The 22051-nt window shown below is 44.5% G+C and overlaps 1 protein-coding gene across 1 annotated transcript; it reads right to left on the bottom strand.

Moving 5' to 3' along the window:
• Positions 1 to 282: 282 nt before the first annotated feature.
• Positions 283 to 19622, bottom strand: SEC13 (SEC13 homolog, nuclear pore and COPII coat complex component). Its single transcript, XM_072598498.1, has 9 exons — positions 19459 to 19622; positions 16924 to 16968; positions 15451 to 15566; positions 12551 to 12702; positions 12170 to 12303; positions 10354 to 10487; positions 9428 to 9551; positions 8323 to 8469; positions 283 to 830 (listed from the first exon to the last, which is right to left on the bottom strand). The coding sequence occupies exons 1-9, from the start codon at positions 19459 to 19461 to the stop codon at positions 720 to 722; spliced, it is 966 nt and encodes a 321-aa protein (XP_072454599.1). The 5' UTR covers positions 19462 to 19622; the 3' UTR covers positions 283 to 719.
• Between the last annotated feature and the right edge of the window lie 2429 nt (positions 19623 to 22051).

Here is a 22051-nt window from a genome sequence, read left to right as displayed (position 1 = left end):
GTCTAACGGCTAGATTATGAAGCTGCTAGATTATCAAAGCAGACTGTCTGCTCTTTTTTTTGTTTTGTTTTTCTTTCTTGTGGTTTCCTCCATTCACTCCAGTTCTTCTTTACAACATAACTAATGTGAAATCTGTTTAATATGAATGTACATGTAGAGCCTTTATCAGATTGCATGCCTTCTTGGGGAGGGAAGGGAGGTGGAGAAAAATCTAAAACTCAAAAGCTTACGGAACTGAATGTTGAAAACTAAAATTAAATAAATGAAAGAAAAAAATCAAAATTGATAATCAAAAACAGAATTACTATTGACTTTATTCAATTATTTTGAAAACAACCCTACCCACCCCAACACAAGCCCCAAATTGTAGGGGTACACAAAAGTAGCCAATAAAAAAAATATTTTAAAATGAATAACTTTGAAGACCATTTGTAATAATTTTTCTTATACTCTAAGCATTCTGAACCAGTCAAGCTAACTTAGAGACCATATCAAATCATTTTAAGGCAGATGATCAATACTGTGGTTGCATCTATTCATAGGAACATGTGATCTTACTGAATTCAGAATCATCTCATTTCCTTTCCCCGTCTGGGGAAGCCTGTTCTTCAGCTGACCCACAATGCAGCCGTTCCAGAGGTCATGGCTGTGGACAGCTGCCCTCTGGCTCCATGGCTGGTTGATTCCTTGGTGTGTCTGCTCTGCTGGCTCCTCTTGGGTCACTGCTCATTTTGCTGGCCCTCTGTGATTGAAGACACTGAACCTTGGCCTTTGTTGACATCGCTGATACACATCCACTGTCCATCAACTGATTCCTTCCACAGAGTAACCTGGAAGCAAAAGGTTTCATTATCATAAGGTAAATAGTTAAAAACATTTTTTTTAAAGCGTATTTGATTCAACAGAACAAAGTGTATCCCTGAAGATGGTCTTCAGACAAGGGCTGTCTCATGTGACTGGCAAACGTCTTTACCATGCCCTGAGGGATCTCAGCACAGAGAAGGTTCTGTTCACTCTCCGCGTTAAACAAGAAGCCCCATGTTCCACACGCCTGTCATGGGAGAGGTCTTCTGAGAGGGAGAGGAGCTTCAGATGGATAATGAGCCGCATCGAACGTCTAAAGGAGACGACTAGTGAGGAGGGTGAGGTTCTCTACAGGTCCCTCCTATTTACAGGTGACGCTGCACCACCAGGCACACTACGAAGGTGCTTCAATGAAATGGAGAGTAATTTGGAAGATACAGGTTTAACTATGCACAATGGAAAAAACAAAAGCACAAGTGTATAAAATACATATCATACATATAATATACAAAGTAGAACGACTGTTGACAAAGAGTGCTTTAAAGCATATAAAGTGCTCTGATAAAGCCTACTAGGAGACACAGTGGCTAGAGTGCGGGGCTGGGAGTCAAGGTACCCTGAGTTCAAATCCAGTCTCAGACGCTCACTAGTTCTGTGATCCTGGGCAAGTCACTAAACCTGTCTGCCTCAGTTTCCCTAGCTATAAAAGGGAGGTCAGCATAGCCTCTACCCTAAAGCGTTGTTGTGAAGATCGAATGAGAAAGCATTTGTACAAGTGCTCAGTCCAGTGCCTGGCACACAGTTGGTATGATACAAATCCCTAATCCTTTCCCTTCCCCACTTTGTACACATGATCTCATTTGGTTCTTACTATAAACTTGTGAGGTAGCTAGTATCGACCCCTTAACCAGAATGTCAATGACAGAAGGGTGGAGCCTTGGTCTCATCTAAACTCTACTTCTCCTGGCATCGAGCATGTTAAGGACACCTGCTTCATTTAGATGAAGAACAGACTGTGCAAAGCAGCATGGTGTCGTGAGGAGGAGGCAGGGCTCTCCACTTCCCTCCGTCAGGAAGACCTGGTCCAAGTCTCACCTTTGCCACACACTGGCTGTAGGAGCACAGGCAAGTCACACCACTCCTCGGGGCCAAGACTCAGAGAAGAGCCCATGTGCATGGGTGGAAGCTTCCCCATGTTGATGAAGTAACAGACATGATTCAACCCCTCTGCTTTCACCCCAAATCCCCACTCTTCATCTTAGACGAGGGTTTCAGATGTATCCTGAGCGGCACAGAGATGGACTGGATTTGGAAAATGATATAATGCTCAACCACAAACAACTCCCCATTGCAAAAGTTCATTTCTTTAAAACAAACACCCTTTTGGTAACATTACCTGACTATTAATTATAGAGAATCACAGCCTCATATGACTTCCAGAGGAGAACCCACAACCGTACAGCAGGCCTGACCAGCGGTCTTTACTGCAAGAGGCAATAGCTCTAATTTGTCAGCAAGATTTTCCCTCTATCAAATCCATGACAAACAACATCAGGGACAAAGGAGAGATGCAAACTGAATGTGAGTCTGCGGATGTGTACGCAAACACCATACTGAAGAACCACTGCCACTCCACCATCACTGGCATTGGCAAGGACAACCAAGGGCACCTCTGGCTCTGTGGAGGACTTTCTGGAAAACAATAAGCGCCACATAGCACAACAAAGTATGAATTCAGGGTCTGGGATCCACTTGGTGGAGGAAGTAAAGAAAATGAGGAAGCTACAGATCTTTCAAAATAAAGGTACTTGTTTTAATCTCAAAGAAATACAATCTCAGGTTTCTGTTCCTTTTTTCACTTGGTGGAAGGGAAGTGCCCCAGAGCAGTGTGTCAAAGATAAACAGGGGTCATGACACCATACGGAAGGATCTCCATGGAATGCAGAACACTTAGAAAACCAGCTTTTTTTAAGGCTCAACTCATTTAATTAAATTCAAATAACTTATTTTCACTTTTTTCTCCTTCATATACTATCAATATTTTTTCCCATGAAGCTAGTAGGGATCCTAAAGGTAAAATTCTTACTAACATTTCCCTTTCCAAATATATCTATCTTTTTCATTGAATTACATGTTATAACTGGAAAGGCCATTAGAGATCATCTAGTTCAACACCTTCATTTTAGAATAAGACAAAAACTCTCTAACCACCATTATTTTACACCTTTATCTCTTCTCTCACAATTATGTTTCGTTGTTTCTTCTGATCACAACAGTTGAGCACATCATCTTCTTTTTCCTGCTCTGTCTTCCCCTAATTCCTCTGTGCTGTCTCCATAGGCCTGGAAAAATTCACTCCTGTTCATGTGTCATTTCTACCTCTCCATTCTTCCAATTTCTCCCTTCAAGAATCACATCTTCTAGAAAGCCTATTCTGCACCATCCTACACCAGCTAAGTGACACTTATCCTCAAGGTCATGATGTGAGCATGCGCATCTTTATTCTTCAGCCATCAAACCTCAGTGACCCCATTTCCATTCCACATTTGCCATTCACTAAAAAAGACACCCCTGATCTCATCATGTTAGTCTCATGTAAAGGAAAACTAGGTGGCTGCCAAGTGGATGTCATTTTAGGATTTCTGGCATACACAGAACTATCTCCTCTGGTGTCTTGCTTAACGATCAGAGAGTACTTCTGATTTAAAGTTTTAGGCTTCCAGGAGTCATCTATTAAATATAAATGATCCTGGGAACCTATGAAATCATTAAGTCTAACAATATCTTCCCAAGATATTTTGTTGTTGTTCAGCTGTTTCAATCATGTCCAACTCTTTGTGACACCATCTGAGGTTTTCTTGGTAAAGACATTGGAGTAGTTTGCCATTTCCTTCTCCAGTTCATTCTACACATGAAAAAAATGGGGCAATCAGGGCTAAATGACTTGCCCAGGGTCACACAGCTAGTAAGTGTCTGAGGTTGGATTTGAATTTAAGTCTTCCTGACTCCAGGGTCAGTGCTCTATCCACTACACCACCTAGCAGCCCAACATCATATTTAGGAGAGAGTAAGACACTGATCAGATCTGGTTCTGCACCATCATTCTTTTTTTTTTTTTTCTACATTTTAAAATATTTATTTTTAGTTTTCAACATTCATTTCCACAAGATTTTGAGTTCCAAATTTCCTCCCCATCTCTTCTCTCCCCCCACCCCAAAACACCATGCATTCTGATTACCCCTTCCCCTAATCTGCCCTCCCTTCCCTTATCCCCATCTTCTCTCTTTTCTTGTAGGGCAAGACAGATTTCCATACCCCATTACCTGTATTTCTTATTTCCCAGTCGTATGCAAAAACAAGTCTCAACATTCATTCCTAAAACTTTGAGTACCAACTTCTCTCCTTTCTTCCCTCCCCACCCATCCCCACTGAGAAGGCAAGCGATTCAATATGGGCTATACATGTATAGTTTTGCTAAAGACTTCCATAATAGTTATGTTGTGAAAGACTAATTATATTTCCCTCCCTCCTATTCTGCCCCCCATTTATTCTGTTCTCTCATTTGACCTTGTCCCTCCCCTAATGTGTTTACTTCTGATTACTCCTTCCTCTCATTTGCCCTCCTTTCCATCATCTCCCCCACCCCACTTTTCCCCTTCTTCCCTACTTTCCTATAGTGTAAGACAGATTTTCACACCAAACTGAGTCTGCACCATCATTTTTAAAGGATGCCTGCAGCAGTCTTTCACAGGTAACAAGATCATCCAATAAGTTCTGTCTCCCATCCCCTTCAAACTTTCTTGTGCAAATCACAGAACGCAATCAAAAAATGATCCTCCTACTGGATCTTCAAGGGTTTGAACCTTTTCACAACTGAATACTATATTTTACCAAATCAGAGAGGGAAGTGCGACATCTGGCACTCAGACCTTCTCACCAAAACGAAGACCCCCAAACCAGCTATTAACAATGTTTTTTTGTATGTTTATTTTGTCAAACATTTCCCAACTGCATTTTAGTTTGGTTCTGACAGCAGCAAACTAGTGTCTGACATCTGTCCTTGATGATGTAAGTACGTTCAGGCTACCACAAAAATGCCTTCTCTGAGGGCAGGAAGGTTCGGTTTCCTACTTTTCTCATGAAGTTTTTTCTGACCAATTCCAATTTTAATGGTCTTTCTGTGTTATGGATTCACAGCATTTATTTTCTGTATCACTTTCCTGTGGGGAGTCTGTTGAGTCCTTCACGGACTGCAATGTTTTCCATCTATGAGATGAATTAGCAGGAAAGTAAAGGGGGCCAAAAAAAGATGACCATTAAAATAATTTATTTAGCATATCACAGAGGGCTTGGTGATCTCTCTGAGGCAGAGCATGTAAGGCTCAGAAGGGGGGGGACCTGCACTGCCATCAAGTCTTAACTTTTCCTGTGTCATGGACCTCTATGTAAGAATGTTTTTAAATTCGTGAAAATATACTATGTTGTATTCTGAATGACAGTGAGATAGTTATCAAAATACTGAAAGAGCAGGTTTGTGGAGCCCTTGATGCTGATGGACGAGGTTCTGTTGAGTGCTGCTTAACCTCTTATTTGGCTTTTCACACACGGATGTCTTATTTCACTCCGAAAGAGCTTTTGCCCTTAAGATCCCACCTCTCCTGTGACAGGCCTTGCCATTTACTGTTTCCCAAGCTCACAAGTGTCCAGCCCCGACTCCTCCCGTTCCCTCACCCATTTCTCATCAGCTGCCCAGCTGCGTGGAACCTGCCTCTAGCCCACACCTCACGCCCACGTGCTCTCCAGCCATCTGCGGCTCAGGCCCTGAGCACACGTCTCCTGGATTATCGTTACTGCCTCCTGCTTTGTTTTTGCTGCTGCAAATTTCTGCCCTCCCAATCCATTCTCCATAGGAGTCAGCCTGAAATTCCTGAAGCACCAGTCTATGGTCCCCTGATGAAGATGCTCCAGCTGCTCCCTCTTGTCTCTGGGGCACCAGATGAACTCTTCTGTTGGGCATTTCAAACCCTCTGTAGCCTGGTGCCAGCTGCCTGCCCTAGGCTTAGGACACATTTCTTTCCCTGCCTCACCCCACGTGCAGCTAAGCCAGGCCCCTGCTCTTCTCTCTGCTTTTTGTTCAAGGATCTTCTTCCTCCCTCCCTGGAATGGAACCTTCTGGGAGCCTAGTTCCCTTCAAGGCTCAGCTAAAATGCCCCCACCTCCTAGAGGCCTTTCCTGCTTCCTCCATTAGTTAATGTTCTTCCTTCTAACATGACCTTTTAGATTTTGTATTTACTCATCTGGGTAAACGCTGCTTCCCCTGCCCCCCCAACCGTCAGACTTCTGTCCATATCACAGCAGTACCTGATCCATCCCTGCTGAATTTCATTGAGCACATGGGCAAACACATGCAGAGGGAAGGAAGCAGAACCAGGAAAAGTGTTTCACAGTAATGCCGTCCTGAAAACTAGAGTGTGTGCTCTCCCAGTTCTCCTTCTACTTATGAATCCTGCATGTCTCCATCTTTGTGTCCCCGGGGACAGAGTCTGGTACACAGAAGTTGTTCAATAAATGCTCGTATGACTCCATGAAGTGACCTGCAAAGGCTGTCCACAGGCAAAAAGGCTGTCAACAGACAAGGCCTCCCCATCTCTAGCCCCAAGCCTTGGACTATCTGCAGACCAACCCAATCTATACCAGGTGATATGAAAGAGACTAGAGCCAGGGAGACTCTGGAGGAAGCCACAACAGCTGTCCCAGTGCGTAGTACTAAAAGCCTGTCCTAGGGAGGGAGAGAGAACCATGAGGGAGGAGAGGAAACGGCCCAGTAACAGTCAGGGCCTGACTACAGACAGCACCAGTGACCAAAGCACAGTAGGGACAGCAAATCTGAAATCTTCATAGTGATGGATGGTGTGAGCTCAGGAGAGAAGCCAGGGCTGCCCAGGAGTAGGATCATGTGCCAGGCATGAGAGCCGATGTGTGCCAAGGCCTGTGCTAAGTGCCAGGGATACAAACACAAGTCTCCCCTCTTCATGGACCTTACAATCTATTGGGGGGCTGGAAAGTTGATGAGAGGGCGAGAAGGGGACAGGGACATGGGGCAGAGCCAGGAGAAGAGTGCAGGTAGAGGAGGCCAAAGACAGAGTGTGGAGACACATTCACCTTGAAGGGCTGGAAAGACCAGGAGCCAATGCAAAAAGGCAAGGAGAACCAGGGGAGTGTCAAGTTTATAAAGCCCAGGGCAGAGAGACTATCCAGAAGAGGGGGTAGTCAGCACTGTCAATGCTACAGAGGTCCAGGAAGGCAAGGAATTAAAGGTGGCAGAATTCTAAAATAACTTATCCCCAAAAAACTTATTTTAAAAGATCACTTGGTTTTTAAGATGGATGTTCTCATACTTTTGTGACAGCTGGTTTCTGCAATAGATGTCACCGTGCTTCTGAGGTTTGACCCAGTTGACGACCTACTTCTTCCGCAAAGCCTGCCCCAATTTTTCTGGCCCGCAGAGATATCACACTATTCTGACCTAAAGAGGTCAATCAGTAGTACTCATGTTAGTACTGAATCATATTGCTTCACATATGTATGGCTTGAATCTGATGGGCAGGAAGCATGTCATATAATGTATATATAATAATACTGTCTCCCTCCATCCCTCACCCCACCTCCAGTACAAAGGATGTGCTTAATTAAGACTTTAGACAACATGAGAAAGCCCAGTCTTGAATGGAAGAAGACCAATGCTACCCTCTGGTGGTCAAAATACAGATCATTCATTCCTGGAGTAGGAAGACAATTTTCATTTAGGTTTTTGTCAGTTCAAAGTTTTTTTGAATGCAAATCAGGGTGACCAGAAGAAAACAGTTAATGAATTATAAAACATTAGTGGAGCTGTGCTTTGGTCTAATCATTCTGGAAAATAATCCATGACAATGCAAGAAAGTCTAAACTGTTTAGACCTTTAGATCTAGAGATCCCACTGCTGGGCATATTCTCCGAGGAGGTCAAAGACAGAAAGGCCTCATATAAACCAAAATATTCACAGGTGCAGGTTTTTTGGGGTAGCAAAAATAATCCCTCCCACAAAACTAGAAACAAAGTGGGTGTCCACTGATTACATGGCTGAACTAATGAGTAGTATGATGGAATATTACTGTGCCATAAGAAATGGCAAATATGCAGAATTCAGAGAAACATGGGAAGGCATATATGAACTGGGACAGAATGAGGTAGGACCTGAAAAGGAGATGAAGAAATATACCTGTCCTTTCATGGGGCTAGGTGTGGGTGTTGGCAGGAGATGACACTGGGTGCAGAATGCTGTGTGTGTGTGTGTGTGTGTGTGTGTGTGTGTGTGTGTGCATGCGTCTGCGTGTGTGTGTAAAATTGTGAACTGACTGTGATGTAAAAACAAAAGGCATCAGTAATTTTTTTTAAAGAATCTTTGATGTCTCCCTATTCCCCAATTGTGAGGTTTCTCAATCACCTGAAGGGTTTCAAATGAAAGAGTACACTTACTTTGTTGTCTCCTCCTGAAACAGCCAGGATGTTGGCTGTGATAGACCAGCTCACATGCCACACAACATCATTGAACTTGTGCAGTAATCTGGGAGACCACGTGTTTCCAGAAGCATCATCGCAGGTCCAGATAAACACTCGACCATCCTAGAAAAAAGTGCAGTCAGCAATGGTTCCTTGGGGCTCAGTGGACAGTGTAGAACTTGAGAAGGCCTGTGCTGGGCATCTGTAGTGCCCCCTCAAGGTATGACTGGCAAAGGCTTTCCCTGGGGCTATTGTCTCACAGTCCTTAAGAACTTAAATTTAAAAGGATAGGAAACAAAACAAAACCTAACCTTTTATGCCTACACCAAAAATTAGTTTCAAATAATGAAAATGGGGAAGTTTTCATGCCACCAAATTAGACTTTTTTGTTCTTAGGTGCCAGGTCCAACCTCCGTCCAATGTCCCAAAGAAAGCTCTCCCTTCAGATGGGGTTAAAAGAGGTTACTTTCTCTGGTTACCCTATTTTTCCATTGTTCTAGCTGACTCCACTTTTCCTTGGTCCATTCTGTTAATTCTAAGTGTGTATAGACCAAAGCCTTGGACAAATCCACCCTCCTGTATCTGTTAAATCCCTTCTACTCTCTGTGACAACTCCTCATGAGATTTCCCTGGTTGACTTCACTACAACTGTCTGGATCAACCAACAAGCATTTATTAGGCATCTACTATGTGCACTGGGCAGATACCAAGGATACAAAGACCAAAATGACACAGAGAAATGACAAAAAAGAAACAACACAATTTATTCTGTGTTCCAGAGGAAAATGGTCAGGTGTCTTGGATGGTCGACCATATCTCTAGCAGGCAGATTAACAACCAATGAAGATACTGCCATTTTCACTGTCTGTCCTGCTGCAACTGGTGGTTTTGGTCATTTCCCCTGAAGACTGAAGCCTGCTCTGGTTTCCCTATTTTCTTTGCCCTCCAAAGCTAGACAATTCCCATTTCTGGTTCACAGCGATTCTTAGAAGTGTCTCACAAACGATGAGGCCACAGTATCCCATTTATCACCTCAAAGACTCATCACCTGGCCACCCTTCTTGATACAATGGGGGCTCACCTGGGAGCAGCTGGCAATGGTGCTTGTTGGCAGGCCAATGGAGGGGGCCCAGGCAACATCTCGGACCCAGTCACTATGAGCTTCTAGTTTCTGATCCTCCTTCCACTGACCATCCTCCTCCTCCCTAAAGAGCACACAAGAAGTGAGGAAAGCAGCTTATAGCCTGCTGTCTTCTTGAAAGGCTGGTTTTTTCCTAAGTGAACAATGATGCTTCTCAGTACTGGGCTATTTAGATAATGAGAATCTTCCTCAAACCAATAGACCACAAACTGATTTCTGAGCATCCATCTGGAGGATGGCAAGTTCTTTGTTCTTTTGGGCACTGAGGTGACACAGCAGATAAGAACACTGAATCTGGGTAACCGTAAGACATGAGTTCAAATCTTGAATCTGATACCTAATGACTGTGTAACTCTGTGTGAGTCATTTGACCTCTGTCTACCTCAATTTTGTTATATGTAAAATGGAGACAGTAAGGACATCTACCTTACAGGGTGGTTGTGAAGATCAGATGAGCTAACATATATAAAGCACTCTGCAATCCTTAACATCTATACAGATGACGTCATTATCTAGAATTTTTCCTCTGTTGAAATCTATTTAATATAAGTAACTATATCCTGTAAAAAGGTTGCCCCCAAGGACAGTTCACTTGCCCCTATGTATCCTAAGGATGGGCCTCAAGCTGCACAATAATGGGACGACTATTACCAAATATCTAAGATCAGGGAGAGAGATCAGTTTCAGAACCCACTGATACAGTGAGGGCTTTGAAGGAAAATATTTTGGAGACATAATAATGAAGAGGCAAAGAAGCCAGCCTTGTTTAAAGTGATATGGCAACCCCATCTGGCATCGGGGGAAACAGCAAGTGTTTTGTCTCTCAGACGAACCAAAGACCCCAAGTCCCCCAAGGGCCCACCTACTTCCATAGCTTGACCAGGTTGTCACAGCCGCCAGAGGCAAACTTCTTGATGTAGTTTGGCTTCTGTCCAGATGGCTGGTCTACCAGGCTCCCAGGAATGACAGCAGGAGCCCAGCTCACAGCATTGCAGCCAATCTGAACAGAGGCGGAAGCAAGATGATACTTGGCTTTCTACCCCACAAATTAACAGGAGAGGTTCATTGACAAGGAAAGACTAGCTACTCTATTAGGAAGATGCAGGGCACAGGCTTTCCTTAAATTTCAGAAGCCAATTATAAGAGATAATCCAATACAATGAGTATTTATTTAGTGCCTGTTATTGTGCAAGGCACTGTGGTGGGTGCTGCAGATGTAACGACAAAAGTAACAGTAGTCCTCACCCCCCAGGTAGCTTATATACTCAATAAACAGATCAATACAGACACAGCTGGCTGAGAAAGGAGAGAGAACAAACACCTATGGGGATCAGGAAAGGCCTTAAGTCTGGAGTCAAGCTAGGGATTCGAATGGAGGTGGAGAGATAGTCAAAGCACGTAGAAAAATTATCCTGGTTTCACTAGGATTTTCTAAATTCAGGAGAGAAGAAATGGCCAAGTCCTGATAGCAAGACTCCCAGGGCTCTTCTACATATGTGCGAGGTCTGAAGTGGATTTAGGTCTTCAGTCACCTGCTTTCAGATTTCAGCTGAGCTGACAGTTATATTTGGAGAAATGAAAATCTGGAACTGACTTATTCTATTGCATTTGTCTTTCACTAACTAGCTTTATGGCCTATTATCCCTGGACAGTGATCAGAGGTCCCAAACAGGCAGTTTTCAAAAGAAGAAATACCAGTTCTCAACAACTTTATGAAAGATGGCATCAAATCAACAATTTTAAGAGAAATGAGAATGAGAACAAACTCTGAGGCTTTACTGCCTTCCCATCTGATTGGCAAAGATGACAGACCACAAGGGTAAGTGCTGGGCTGTGGAAAGACAGGCAGCACTATAAACTGCTCTAATCATTATGGGAAAAAATTTGGAATTACACCAAAAAAAGCTATTCAAGTGTACATAGCAGGACCACGCACAAACTCAAAGACAGAGGGAGAAGTTTCATTTATACAGAAATAGTTATAGCACCTCTTCTGACTTCAGAACTCTGATCAAGGCAGTGAACTACTGTGACTTCAAAAGACTGATGGTGAAGCATCACTGTTCCTACTTCTCCACAGAAAGATGGTGGCCATGTGTATAGCATGAGGAAAAATTTTCAAATGTAGCCAATGTGTGGATTTGTTTTTTTCAAATGTATGTATTTGCTAGAAGGGAAAGTACTAAGAGGGCTGGGGAGAAGGACAGTGGAGTCACTGTGAAGTCAACAGTGGTGTATAAAAGAGCATTAATAAAACATTTAAAAAGAAAAGATACTCCCTTGCTTGCTAGCTTGAGTTTTAATGCTCTGGAGTAGAGGAAAATAAATTCCTCAAAATCGTCATAGCCAAATGGTGCACTCAAGGATTGCCAGTCTATGGCAGTGCTTCAAAGATGCCCTGTGGATGAGTAACTACTGCCACATCCAAGCCCTTGCCACTTATGAGTGGCATGTTAGCTAATTCTCACAACCCAAGCAAGCCAACACCATGCGCCACCATTCTGTAATGGGCACTATGCCTCCCTACCTCCTCCAGCATGTAAGAACAACCAATTTTTATCAAGTTGGCCCCTGATACCCTCAGTCTCCATTGGGTTGATCTTGGGTAAAGCTGATTATTTCCTGCTCCTCTGAAGGGGGTGCATCAAAGAACTGCAAACCGCCTGAAAGCACAGCACTTACGGTGTGGGCGTTGTTGATCTTTTTCACCTCCCACTGCCCTTCTCCACTGTAGCTCAGCAGGGAGATGGCACCGTCAGAGCTGCCACAGGCAAGAAGGAGCCCATAGTCATGGGGAGCCCAGCATACCGAGTTCACTGTGGGAAGAACAGTGACAGTGAGGAATGAAGGAGAGAAGCAGGGAGGCTTCACTCCAGGCATCAGGGAAGCTGAGGCGTGGGACAGATGACAGAGAAGGCAATCCAACACCACCAAGAGTGACGCATGTGAGTAAAAAGAGAAAATCGAGATGAAGGGCTGGAGAAAGAGCATTGTTTCTGACACATGAAGGTCACACAATTACATATTTCTTGATGGGTCCTTTCCCACTGGACCATGTCATACCTGAAGAGTCATGTCCTGTGTACTCGTATGTCTTTTCCCATGTGCCATTTTCTTCTTTCCAGATGATAACTTTTCGGTCATAAGAGCAGGAGGCTAAGATGTTTCCATACATAGGATGAGCCCAGGCCACTTGCCACACAGGGCCTTCGTGACTACAAGAAAGACCAAAGATTTCTAAATTGCCATAAAGGGGTTTGGGAATCTGTCACACAACATTTTGGGTTCACAAATAGACAGATCTGAAAATGGCTTCCTGAGGTGCGTAGTATAGCAGGGCAGAACACTAGAATAGGATCACAGTTTTAAGGCTGAAAAGGACCTCAGAGGCTGTCTAGTTCAATGCTTTCATTTTACCAATGAGGAAAGTGAGGACCAATGAGGTTCATTCAACTCCTTGCCCAAAGTTACCAAAAAGCTGGGCTCTGAATCTAAGTGTGGCCATTCTGGATTCAGTCGGTTCTCTTTCCATTGTACCCCACAGGAATCCTGCCTCTGTAATCCCAGGGAAGCCCTTCTGCTCTTAGAGACTTAAAGTTTCCTAGCCTGCAAAATGGGGGTGAGCCAGGGGTAGACCAGGCCAGATTTTAAGGTCCTGCCAGCTCTATTCTATAGTTCTATTATTGGCTGAGACAATGGCTAAGGACAAAATTGTTCACGTAATGACAGAAACAATGGGTTTTCCCCAAATGTCCAACGCTGAGTAGAATCATAGCATTTCAGAGCTAGAAGGGATACTAGAAAAAATCCTGCCCCTGGCTTATGACCTGTAGATTCAGATGTGAGTCGTGTTATTTGTTCTTGCTCTAACAGAACAAGCATCATGGACGAGCTTTTCAAATACATGTAGATGCCATTATAATTAACAAAATATGGATTAATTTTAAAGAATGATCAGATGACTAGAAGCCTCACTGAGCACAAACAGTACAGCTACCATGTGAAGAGGAGCAACAGCTTAAAAGTTATAAATGGGTTCTGAGGAGATGTGGTATAGGGGAAAAGACTGAAAATCAGAGGCCCTGGATTCTCTCTTGACCTCAGTTTTCATCATCCATAAAATGGGAGGGGGTTTGGCTTAGATGACCTTTAAAGTTCCTTTGAGTTCTCAATCTATGATCTGATGTGTCTGCTTAAAAAAGGCTGGGAACCACTGATCTAGTCCATCCCCTTTAATTTACAGATGAGGAGACAGAAACCCAAAGACATGCTGACCTGCTCAGGTACTAAGGGGTAGAGGTGGGACTAAATCCATGCTTCCTGCCTCCCAGGAGGCAGAGGTAAACAGAGCAGTCACACCATTCTCCTGGGATCCTAGGTTTAAAACTTGTATAATCCATGATTCTTTCTCTCCCTTATTCCTTCTCCCTACATGCCTAATTGGTTGCAAGGTCTTGTCCACTCTATTCCATACCTCTCCCACCTTGCCCCTTCTCTCCACCCTAATAAGGCTCTCATCACTTCTTACCTGTCCTATAACAATAACAATCTCCCAAATGGCGCTTCTTTTCAGTCTCTCTCCTCTCTAACTCATACTAAATGTGGCTGGCAAAATCATACTCCTAAGGTCTGACCACGCTACTTACTTATTCAAAAATCTTCAGTGGCTTTCCATCATCTCTTGGATAAAATAAAAACTCCTCCCCTTGGCCTTTAAGGTCTTCCACAATCTGGCCCCAACAGACTGGCAGCCTTTTTTCATATTACTTCCCTCCATAGGGTAGATGTTCCTGGATAACCTTCTGTTCACCGATCTTGGTGGAATGCTGTTTCCATGCCATGCCTTTGCACAGAGGGCTGCCTCTCATGTGTGGGGTATAACATGCCCTCATCTGTGCTCCTCATAACCTGTCCTTCCCTTCTGGCCTCATCCCAGGGTCTTCTCTGTGCAGCCTTCTCCAGCCCTCCTGGTTGTCAATGCTCTCTCCCTCCTGTCTAGTCTTTACTTATCAGTATATATGCTGTATCTAAAGCCTTGGAGGGCAGATTGTTTCACTTCTGTCTTTGCACCTTCAGTGTTTAAAATATAGCATATGTATTATTTTTTTAAAAAATTTAACTAATTTGGTTTCAGTTTTTTACAGTCACTTCCATAAGTTTTAAATTTTCTTCCCATCCCTCCCTGAGACAGTTTGCAATCTTACATGAGTTCTACACATACATTCTTATTAAACACATGTCTTATTAAACCAGATTGCCACAATGTCTCATAGGTTCTACTGCTTTGACCCAAAGAGAGGCCAACCTCCTCCTTATCAGTCTCTACATTCTCCTGTACCAGAGGGTTTCAAATCCCAGGCGGATGTTCTCCTTTTGGTTTATTGGGTTAATAGCTCGATGTGAGCACAGTAAAAGAACTGATAATTAAGCTACGACTAGATTGATTTTTACTACCACTGATAAATACAATTCAATGAAGGGGAAGACTAGAGAATTTACAAGATCTGGTCCTAGCAGTCTATCAATGGTACTTTGTTTTGCTTGTATTTTTAAAAATTACGAACTTAGAATTTCAATTACAATTCAGAAAACCAAGAACCCTCCTCCTTCCCCTCCTCAATTGTCTGAAGTCACATTATCCAATTTCTTTGTGCCTCATTTTCCCCAACTGACTAACTCCTACTTTATCAATCAGAGGAATTAATTGAGTTATGGACATTATTCCAATGAGGCCATTTCCTTTAAAGAGGTTCAACTAATGCTGGAATTACTTTGGGCAAAACAATGCTTTTAAAGGCAGAGATATGCTCTGTAGGATAATGGCCTCCTCTCCATCCTCTCTGAAAAACACATAAGATTCTGATAAAATCTGGATTGTTACTTCATTTTCCAAAGTCTACTGCATAAGATACAAGCAGCAAAATTATTCCCCCTAGAATTTTCTCAATGTTGGATATACTCACCCCCTCAGGTCGGCAATGAGAATCTGACCCCCATTCCGCACATCAAAGATTTTGACAGATCTATCTGACGAGCAGGTGGCCAAGCGGGTGCCATAATAGTCCATCTGGGCATCATGCTGAACATGGAAGAGAGAAATCAGGAGATTTGTAGACTCCAGAGGCTCACACCCATTATTACTAAGGCAGGGATTGTAAATTTGAAAAAAACAAAAACACTGCTCAAGTCAATTCAGTCCCAGAGAAAACTGAAGAAAGGAAGTCAGTTTATACTACGTGAAGATTATAAGTTGTGTTCTCCAATATAAAATGTTCTTAAATTGAGAAAATAAGTTAAAGACATAGCTAGTGTTAAATATTTAAAGTCCCCTTTACACCTTGTCAGTTGAATACATAGTTGTATTTTCTTAGTATGTATCACGACCCCACCACAGGTAAGCTCCTGGAGGGCAGACCCTGTCTTGTTCACTTCTGTATCCCCAGTATCTGTATCGAGCACACAGGACGTAAATTCTAAATGTGCAATAATTGTTCTTTTATTCCTTCTTCCCACAATCTTAACCACCCATATACCTCTGCTGTTCTTTTCCCAGAAAATATTTCAGATACCTTTACCACATACACTGGCTGCACTGTTGATTTGGACCACAGGAATTTCAAGCAACTTTCTGCTTCCTGTAATGACTAGGTTTATTAGACTAATTGAGCTTACTTATTTCATACTAACATTCTGCCCAGTCATTTACTTTCCAAATTCCTACTGAAGCTGGATCATAGGATAGCTCTAAAGTATTAAAGGAAAGTATTCTGATTCCTCTTTAGGAGATCAAGGCCCAATCCCTTGTTTTCCTCAGGTTCTGGCCAAATTTGGATCTCTAAGTCTTAGTGCTGTATTTTCTCCTTTCTGACAATTGCTTCTTAACAACTCAAGATGTGAAACACTTTCAAAAGAAGATCTGCAAAAAGAAAAGCCAGCTGCCAATCACTCTGTGGCCCAGTAAACAAACTGTTGAACATTAGGATGGAAAGTAACAACTGCCTCTATACCAGGAGTTCTCAACCTGAGTTTGTAAGCTTTCACCTGTAATTCAATATAACTGGGTTCCTTTGTAATGTTGCATATTTTATTTGATGCATTTAAAAGTATTATTTTGAGAAGGGGTCCCTAGGCTCCTTTACCAGACGACTGCCAAAGGGGACCATGACACAAAAATGCTTAAGGACTCCTACTCTATGCTGACACAACAGTCTCTCAAACAACAGGGGCATTTCCGAAGAGGACTTGTTACTCTAACAAAGGCTGGATGTGGTCTTCTAATGGCTAAATACTAGAGGTTTGGCAAATTCTCAAAAAAAAAAAACCCAAGCCATTTTGATTTATAAACACATCAAAACTGCGTAATTGAAAATAAAAACTCTGCCATCCCACAGGAATGTCAGTTTCAGATTTAAGTAATTGCTAAATGGAATACTCACAATCATGTCCTCGTGGGAGGTATCCACAGTGTTAATGACCGACACCTAAAACCAAAGATTACATTAAATTAATAATGGCAATTATAAAGCAACCTCTTCAGGAACCCGATCCATTATTTCCATCTAATGGTCTCCTATCCTTGCAAAATTTTCTCAGTATAAACTTCAACAATTATAATCTATGGTCCCTTTCTACATCATTAAGCTTCTGCAGCACTTTCTGTACAAATTGGATTAGACCCCTTTACTCTCCAATTTTGGGCCACAATCCTCCTGGAACTGCTACTTAACATACCATTTCTGACAGAGTGAAGTCATCCATCTAACACTGGAGTATATCTGTGTGATAAGTAGTCTGTAGAGCACATATGGATTATGATGACTACTAGATGCTAGGGCTCCGGATGCTATTACCATAGTTTTCTGCCTTTGTAAATTCTATTCATTGTTCTAGTGCAACTGAAGATCCTACCGCTCTAGGCAGCCTTCTCAGGCCACCCTCACAGAATAAAAGAGAGCTCGGCCTCCTGGGAATTCCAAGGGCGCAGTCTGCCTCTTGCAGAGCTTGAGACATCTTGCCTTATGTGCATTAGCCTATAAGCTGTCAGCATTCTCTTCATTTGTAATTACTTTGTGTTTTACATTTGCCTATTTACATGCATGTTGTTTCTCCTCCCCTTAAAAAAAAAAAAGGTATGCTCCAAGGGGCAGTAACTTTTTTCTTTTTTTTTGTCTTTTTATCCTTAGTTCCACACAATGCCTGGCCCACAAGTTCTTAATAAATGCTTCCTGAATTGAATGGAATTTTGCACTCCCCTGCAAATTCTTTGTGGCAGAGTCTGTGTAAAGCACTTTGTAACCACAAAGTGTTACGTATATAGCAATTATTATTATCAATGGGTTACGTTTGTCTGTTGCCAAAGAAGACCATGCCATCAGAGAAATGATGACATGACTTGCACTTGACTTTGTTTTGAGGGAGGGAGGGCTGTGCAGGTCACAAGCCTCACTTCTCCAGAGCTGTCTGGATCCAGTGACCAGATATTCGTCAGGATGACCCAGGATGTACTGGAAGACCTTGGCCCCTATGCAGGTACTCACTTAGGGTGAGGTAATGCCCATTCATAATGGACTACCAATATGAACACGTGAAGCACTGAAGCATGGCCAATATTATAATTCTATGAAAAGAGTAAAATTATGTATTTAGGTGTGATATGGATATTTTTTATAACTTCAACAATTTCAACTTTTCCTGTTTAAATCGCTAGAAAAATATTACAAGATTTGGTATTCTTCACTTCAGAACAGTAAAGGCAAGGACTGGATAGAGGGGTAGTACCAAGTAGCTGAATGGAGTGAATATATTTTTGTTTACCAAATTAAAAAAAAAATCATTCGTAGGGGCCACCTCTTGAAGCTTACAAGAGGGAACTGTAGAACAAATAAAACACATATTCTATAAAATAAATTGTCTTGGCTCTGGGCTTTCTCTTCTGGCTGTTGCCCCATGCCTGGGATGCTCTCCCTTCTCTGCTTTTACTACCGACCTTCCTGGCTTGCTTTAAGTCGTCATTAAAAATTCCACCTTCTACAGAAAGCCTGTTAAGGTTAAATTATGAACGTCCAGAGTTTATTCCTAACCTCTGTAGCATAACTGAATGCGGGGAGAGGAGAGAACAAGGACCACTTTCCCCCTAAAAGTTCCAGGGGGAAACCCACCTCGGAGGTACAACGTTCCTCAGGATGAACCGTAGCTGGTATCAGTATGACAAAAGGGATCTGCTTCCTAACCCAATCAATCGTTTGGACTTTGACAAACACCACGTGGCAGGGCTCACTCAGGAGCAGAATCCTCGATTAGGGTTTGAGGTGACTTCGGAGTCCAAAGCTGGACCGCCTGCGAGGGCAGGGTGATTTCGGGGCGCCGTGCGCCCCTACTGTCCATTATAACTGACTCTTCCCTTGTCACGCACAGCGCTCCCCCTTGGGTTCTGGCCGGTGTCCCCCGAGTTCGGCTCGGGTTGCACTAGGACTTTTGGGACACCTCTCTAACTGCCGTTTACAGCGGGCACCACCCCGGGGGGCGCCTGGACTTGGGCCACAAAAGCTCCGAGGCCGCGATTTCTCCTCCCCCTCCCCACAAATCCGGGACTGGCCCATTTCCGCCTCTCCTTGACCGCTGACAGGCGGACTCCGACCCCAGGGCGGCCTCCAGGTCTCCGAGGTCCGCACTAAGGCCGGCTCCACGAAGGGGCGACCAGCCACGTCTCCGCCCCACCCCGGCGAAGTGACCCGCGAAGAGCAGGGCGGCCCGGGGGGGCTGAACCGAACTGGAGGCCGCTGCCCGGGATGGGGGGCCGGTCGCTAGTCGCCCCCATGGTCGGCCCGGGGTAGAAGCCAGGCTGGCTGGGCCCCGGGGGTGGGTGGGTGGGTGTGAGGGAAGCAGCGTCCCTCGGACCCGTGCCCTGTCTCCCGCCTCGGGTCTGCGCCGGGGGCTCCCCTAGCCCGGCTCGCAGAGCACAGGGCTCTTACCATGGCGGCGGCGGAGGCGGCGGTGGTTCCCGGCTTCGGACGTGGCAACTCCTCCCGGCTGCAGCGGCGGCGGCGGCGCCCAGGACGGGTCACTTCCGGTGCCGCTGTCAGCGCGTAGAGGGGACGGATCCGGCCTTGTCCGCCGCGGGAGACTTCCGGAGAGGAAACGCAGCCGTCGCGCAAACGTTCCGAGGCATCTTAGGTCGGTGCCCCTCTTGCCGCGCAGGCGCAGAAATTTCGGCGCGTGCCGCGGGCCCGAGCATCTTGATTCCTCTCTCCTGCTCTTATGGGATAATCGATAGAGCTGAGGAGGGAACCTAACGTCCATCCAGACCACCCCTCTTACTTTATCGGGGAGGAAACTGAGTTCAGAGAGATGAAGGGACTTGCCTAAGGTCACGCAGTGACTGACGCGGGATTAGAACCCGGGTCTTCCCGACACTTCCAGGGCTCTTTCCACCACGTTCTGCCCCTGCCCAGGTGGCGGCCTTCCCCGGTCCTGAGACCGTCCCTTCTAAGTGCCCGCTACCGGCGGGGCACGTGCCACCTACCGGCGGGGCACGTGCCTCCGGTGCCGAGCTCGGGGCCCTGGTGCTGGCCAAGGACGCCGGGGTGGCCCCATCTCGTGCCACCCCCTCCCGGGGCTGTGAGGAGGGCCGAAGCCCGTGCCAACACGTGGCTGGGCAGCCACGCTCGGGTCCGCGGTCTTCACCCCTTCCAGCCGGGGCGCCCTCGGTGCCGGCTCCTGGTCCACAAGGACCCGCTTCGCCCCCGCCCCTCGCGGTACGGTGAAGACCCAGGGGAGACGTGGGCAAAGCCAAGCAAACCTGGCCTTGGGCCTCGGGCCCGCGTGCTCTCCCCCAGCCGCAGCATGCTGCCCCCTCCTTTCCCTCTTTCACTCCTTCTTTTCTTTCTCCCGAGCTCTCCTTCCTTTCCTGATCCGCTCCTTCCAGCGTGTTAAGTTCCTGGAGGTCAAGACCTTGTGCCAGGCGCCGTGCCCGTACCCACAGGGAGCTTTCACGAAGCTAGTTTCACAGGTTTCCTGTCTTTAAGGGGCATAAACTCTCCGACAATAGGAACATATTGTTATTCAGTCAGTGCACGTGGGGGCTAGAGATGATTTGGGATACAAAAAAGGGAGAGAAGGATTGTAGGGAGAAATAAGAAAAAGAGGGAGGATCCTAGAATTTTAGGGCTAGAAGGGACCTTTCAGAGCTTGCTGTCTAGTTAGTGTGTTGTGGGAGGGTGGGTGTGGGTGGAGGCCCCACCTTCCCTTAAAACATGACAAGTAAGGCAGTATTCAGCCAGGATAGTATACTGGAATTAGAATCAGGAGGATTTAGGATCAAAATCCTAGTTCAGACACTAACTTTAGGATCCTGGGAAAATCATTTAATCTCTGAGATCCAGTTTCTTCATTCATAAATTAACAATATTATAGTACCTACCTATCAGGGTTGTCCTTGAGGGTCAAATGAGATAAGCTATTTATTATAACTATAATATATTGTGGGATCCTCCAACCTCACCTTGAGCACCATTAAAATATTTGGGGATTCTCAGCAGTATCACACTCAAATAGAAATGGATCTGTGGCTGCATATTGATTTAGACAACCACAAATTAACATATGTTGAATTGTATTTTTATTTTGTCAGATATTTCCCAGTTGCATTTTAACGTTTTCACTGTAACTCAGGAGTTGGGTGGTGAGTTTGCTACCTCTGCTCTAACCCCCTACATCATCAAAGCCATTCTCAATTTAGGAAGCTACCTTTACGTGAAATTTGACAAGTGAAAAAATCCTAGAACCTTGGAAATACTGGGCCACTACACTCGACCATAAAATGAAATGACAAGGAGATGATCGCAGCTAATAGACTGTGAAGGAGGGGAGGTATACATGTATATGTGTATGCATGTTTTGGGGTGGGATAGGATTGGAAAATGAGACTAAGGGCAAGAATTAAGAGAGGACAAGAGCATCTGAGAGAGGAGATTATGCCTTGAGAGGAAATAGATTTTGAGAGAAGAAACCAGACCATACGGAAGGAAAAAATTCTTGAAGAGGAATATGAGGCTGGAGGAAGGATAATACAAGGCCTTGAGATTAGAGATCCTACTTTGAGAGAAGTCCTGGGAGAGGTGAGATGTCCCCTCCTTCCCCTTCCCCCACACCCCCCTCAAAAAAGAGAACGATCCTACTTCAATAGAATTGGCTAGAGATGCTAAGGTAATGAAGGCATCGAGGCTGTTTCAGGTTAGGCTCCATTGTGCGCTTGAGCCATGGTCCAGGATCTGGTCCTTAGACTTGAAACTGAAGAAACTTGATTTCACCATCTAGGACTGATCAGGCTTTAGAGAATTGAATTTCAGGAATCTAAACTCAGTAACAGGCTCTAGAGAATTGAATTGCACCAATCCAAACTCAGAAAGGGACTTACTTAGAACTGCAAATGACAATGGATTAATTTACTAATTAATGGGAAATATATGTGGCTCAGAACTCAGGTTAGATGTTTGTATAGAGCACCCTTTTCCTAGTGGGCAATTCCCATCCGGAAACAGAATTATAGACCACAGAATTTCTTAC

The sequence above is a fragment of the Notamacropus eugenii genome, chromosome 3 (assembly GCF_028372415.1).
Source record: "Notamacropus eugenii isolate mMacEug1 chromosome 3, mMacEug1.pri_v2, whole genome shotgun sequence".
Taxonomy (NCBI): Eukaryota; Metazoa; Chordata; class Mammalia; order Diprotodontia; family Macropodidae; genus Notamacropus; species Notamacropus eugenii.
This window is presented reverse-complemented; position numbering and strand designations above follow the sequence as displayed.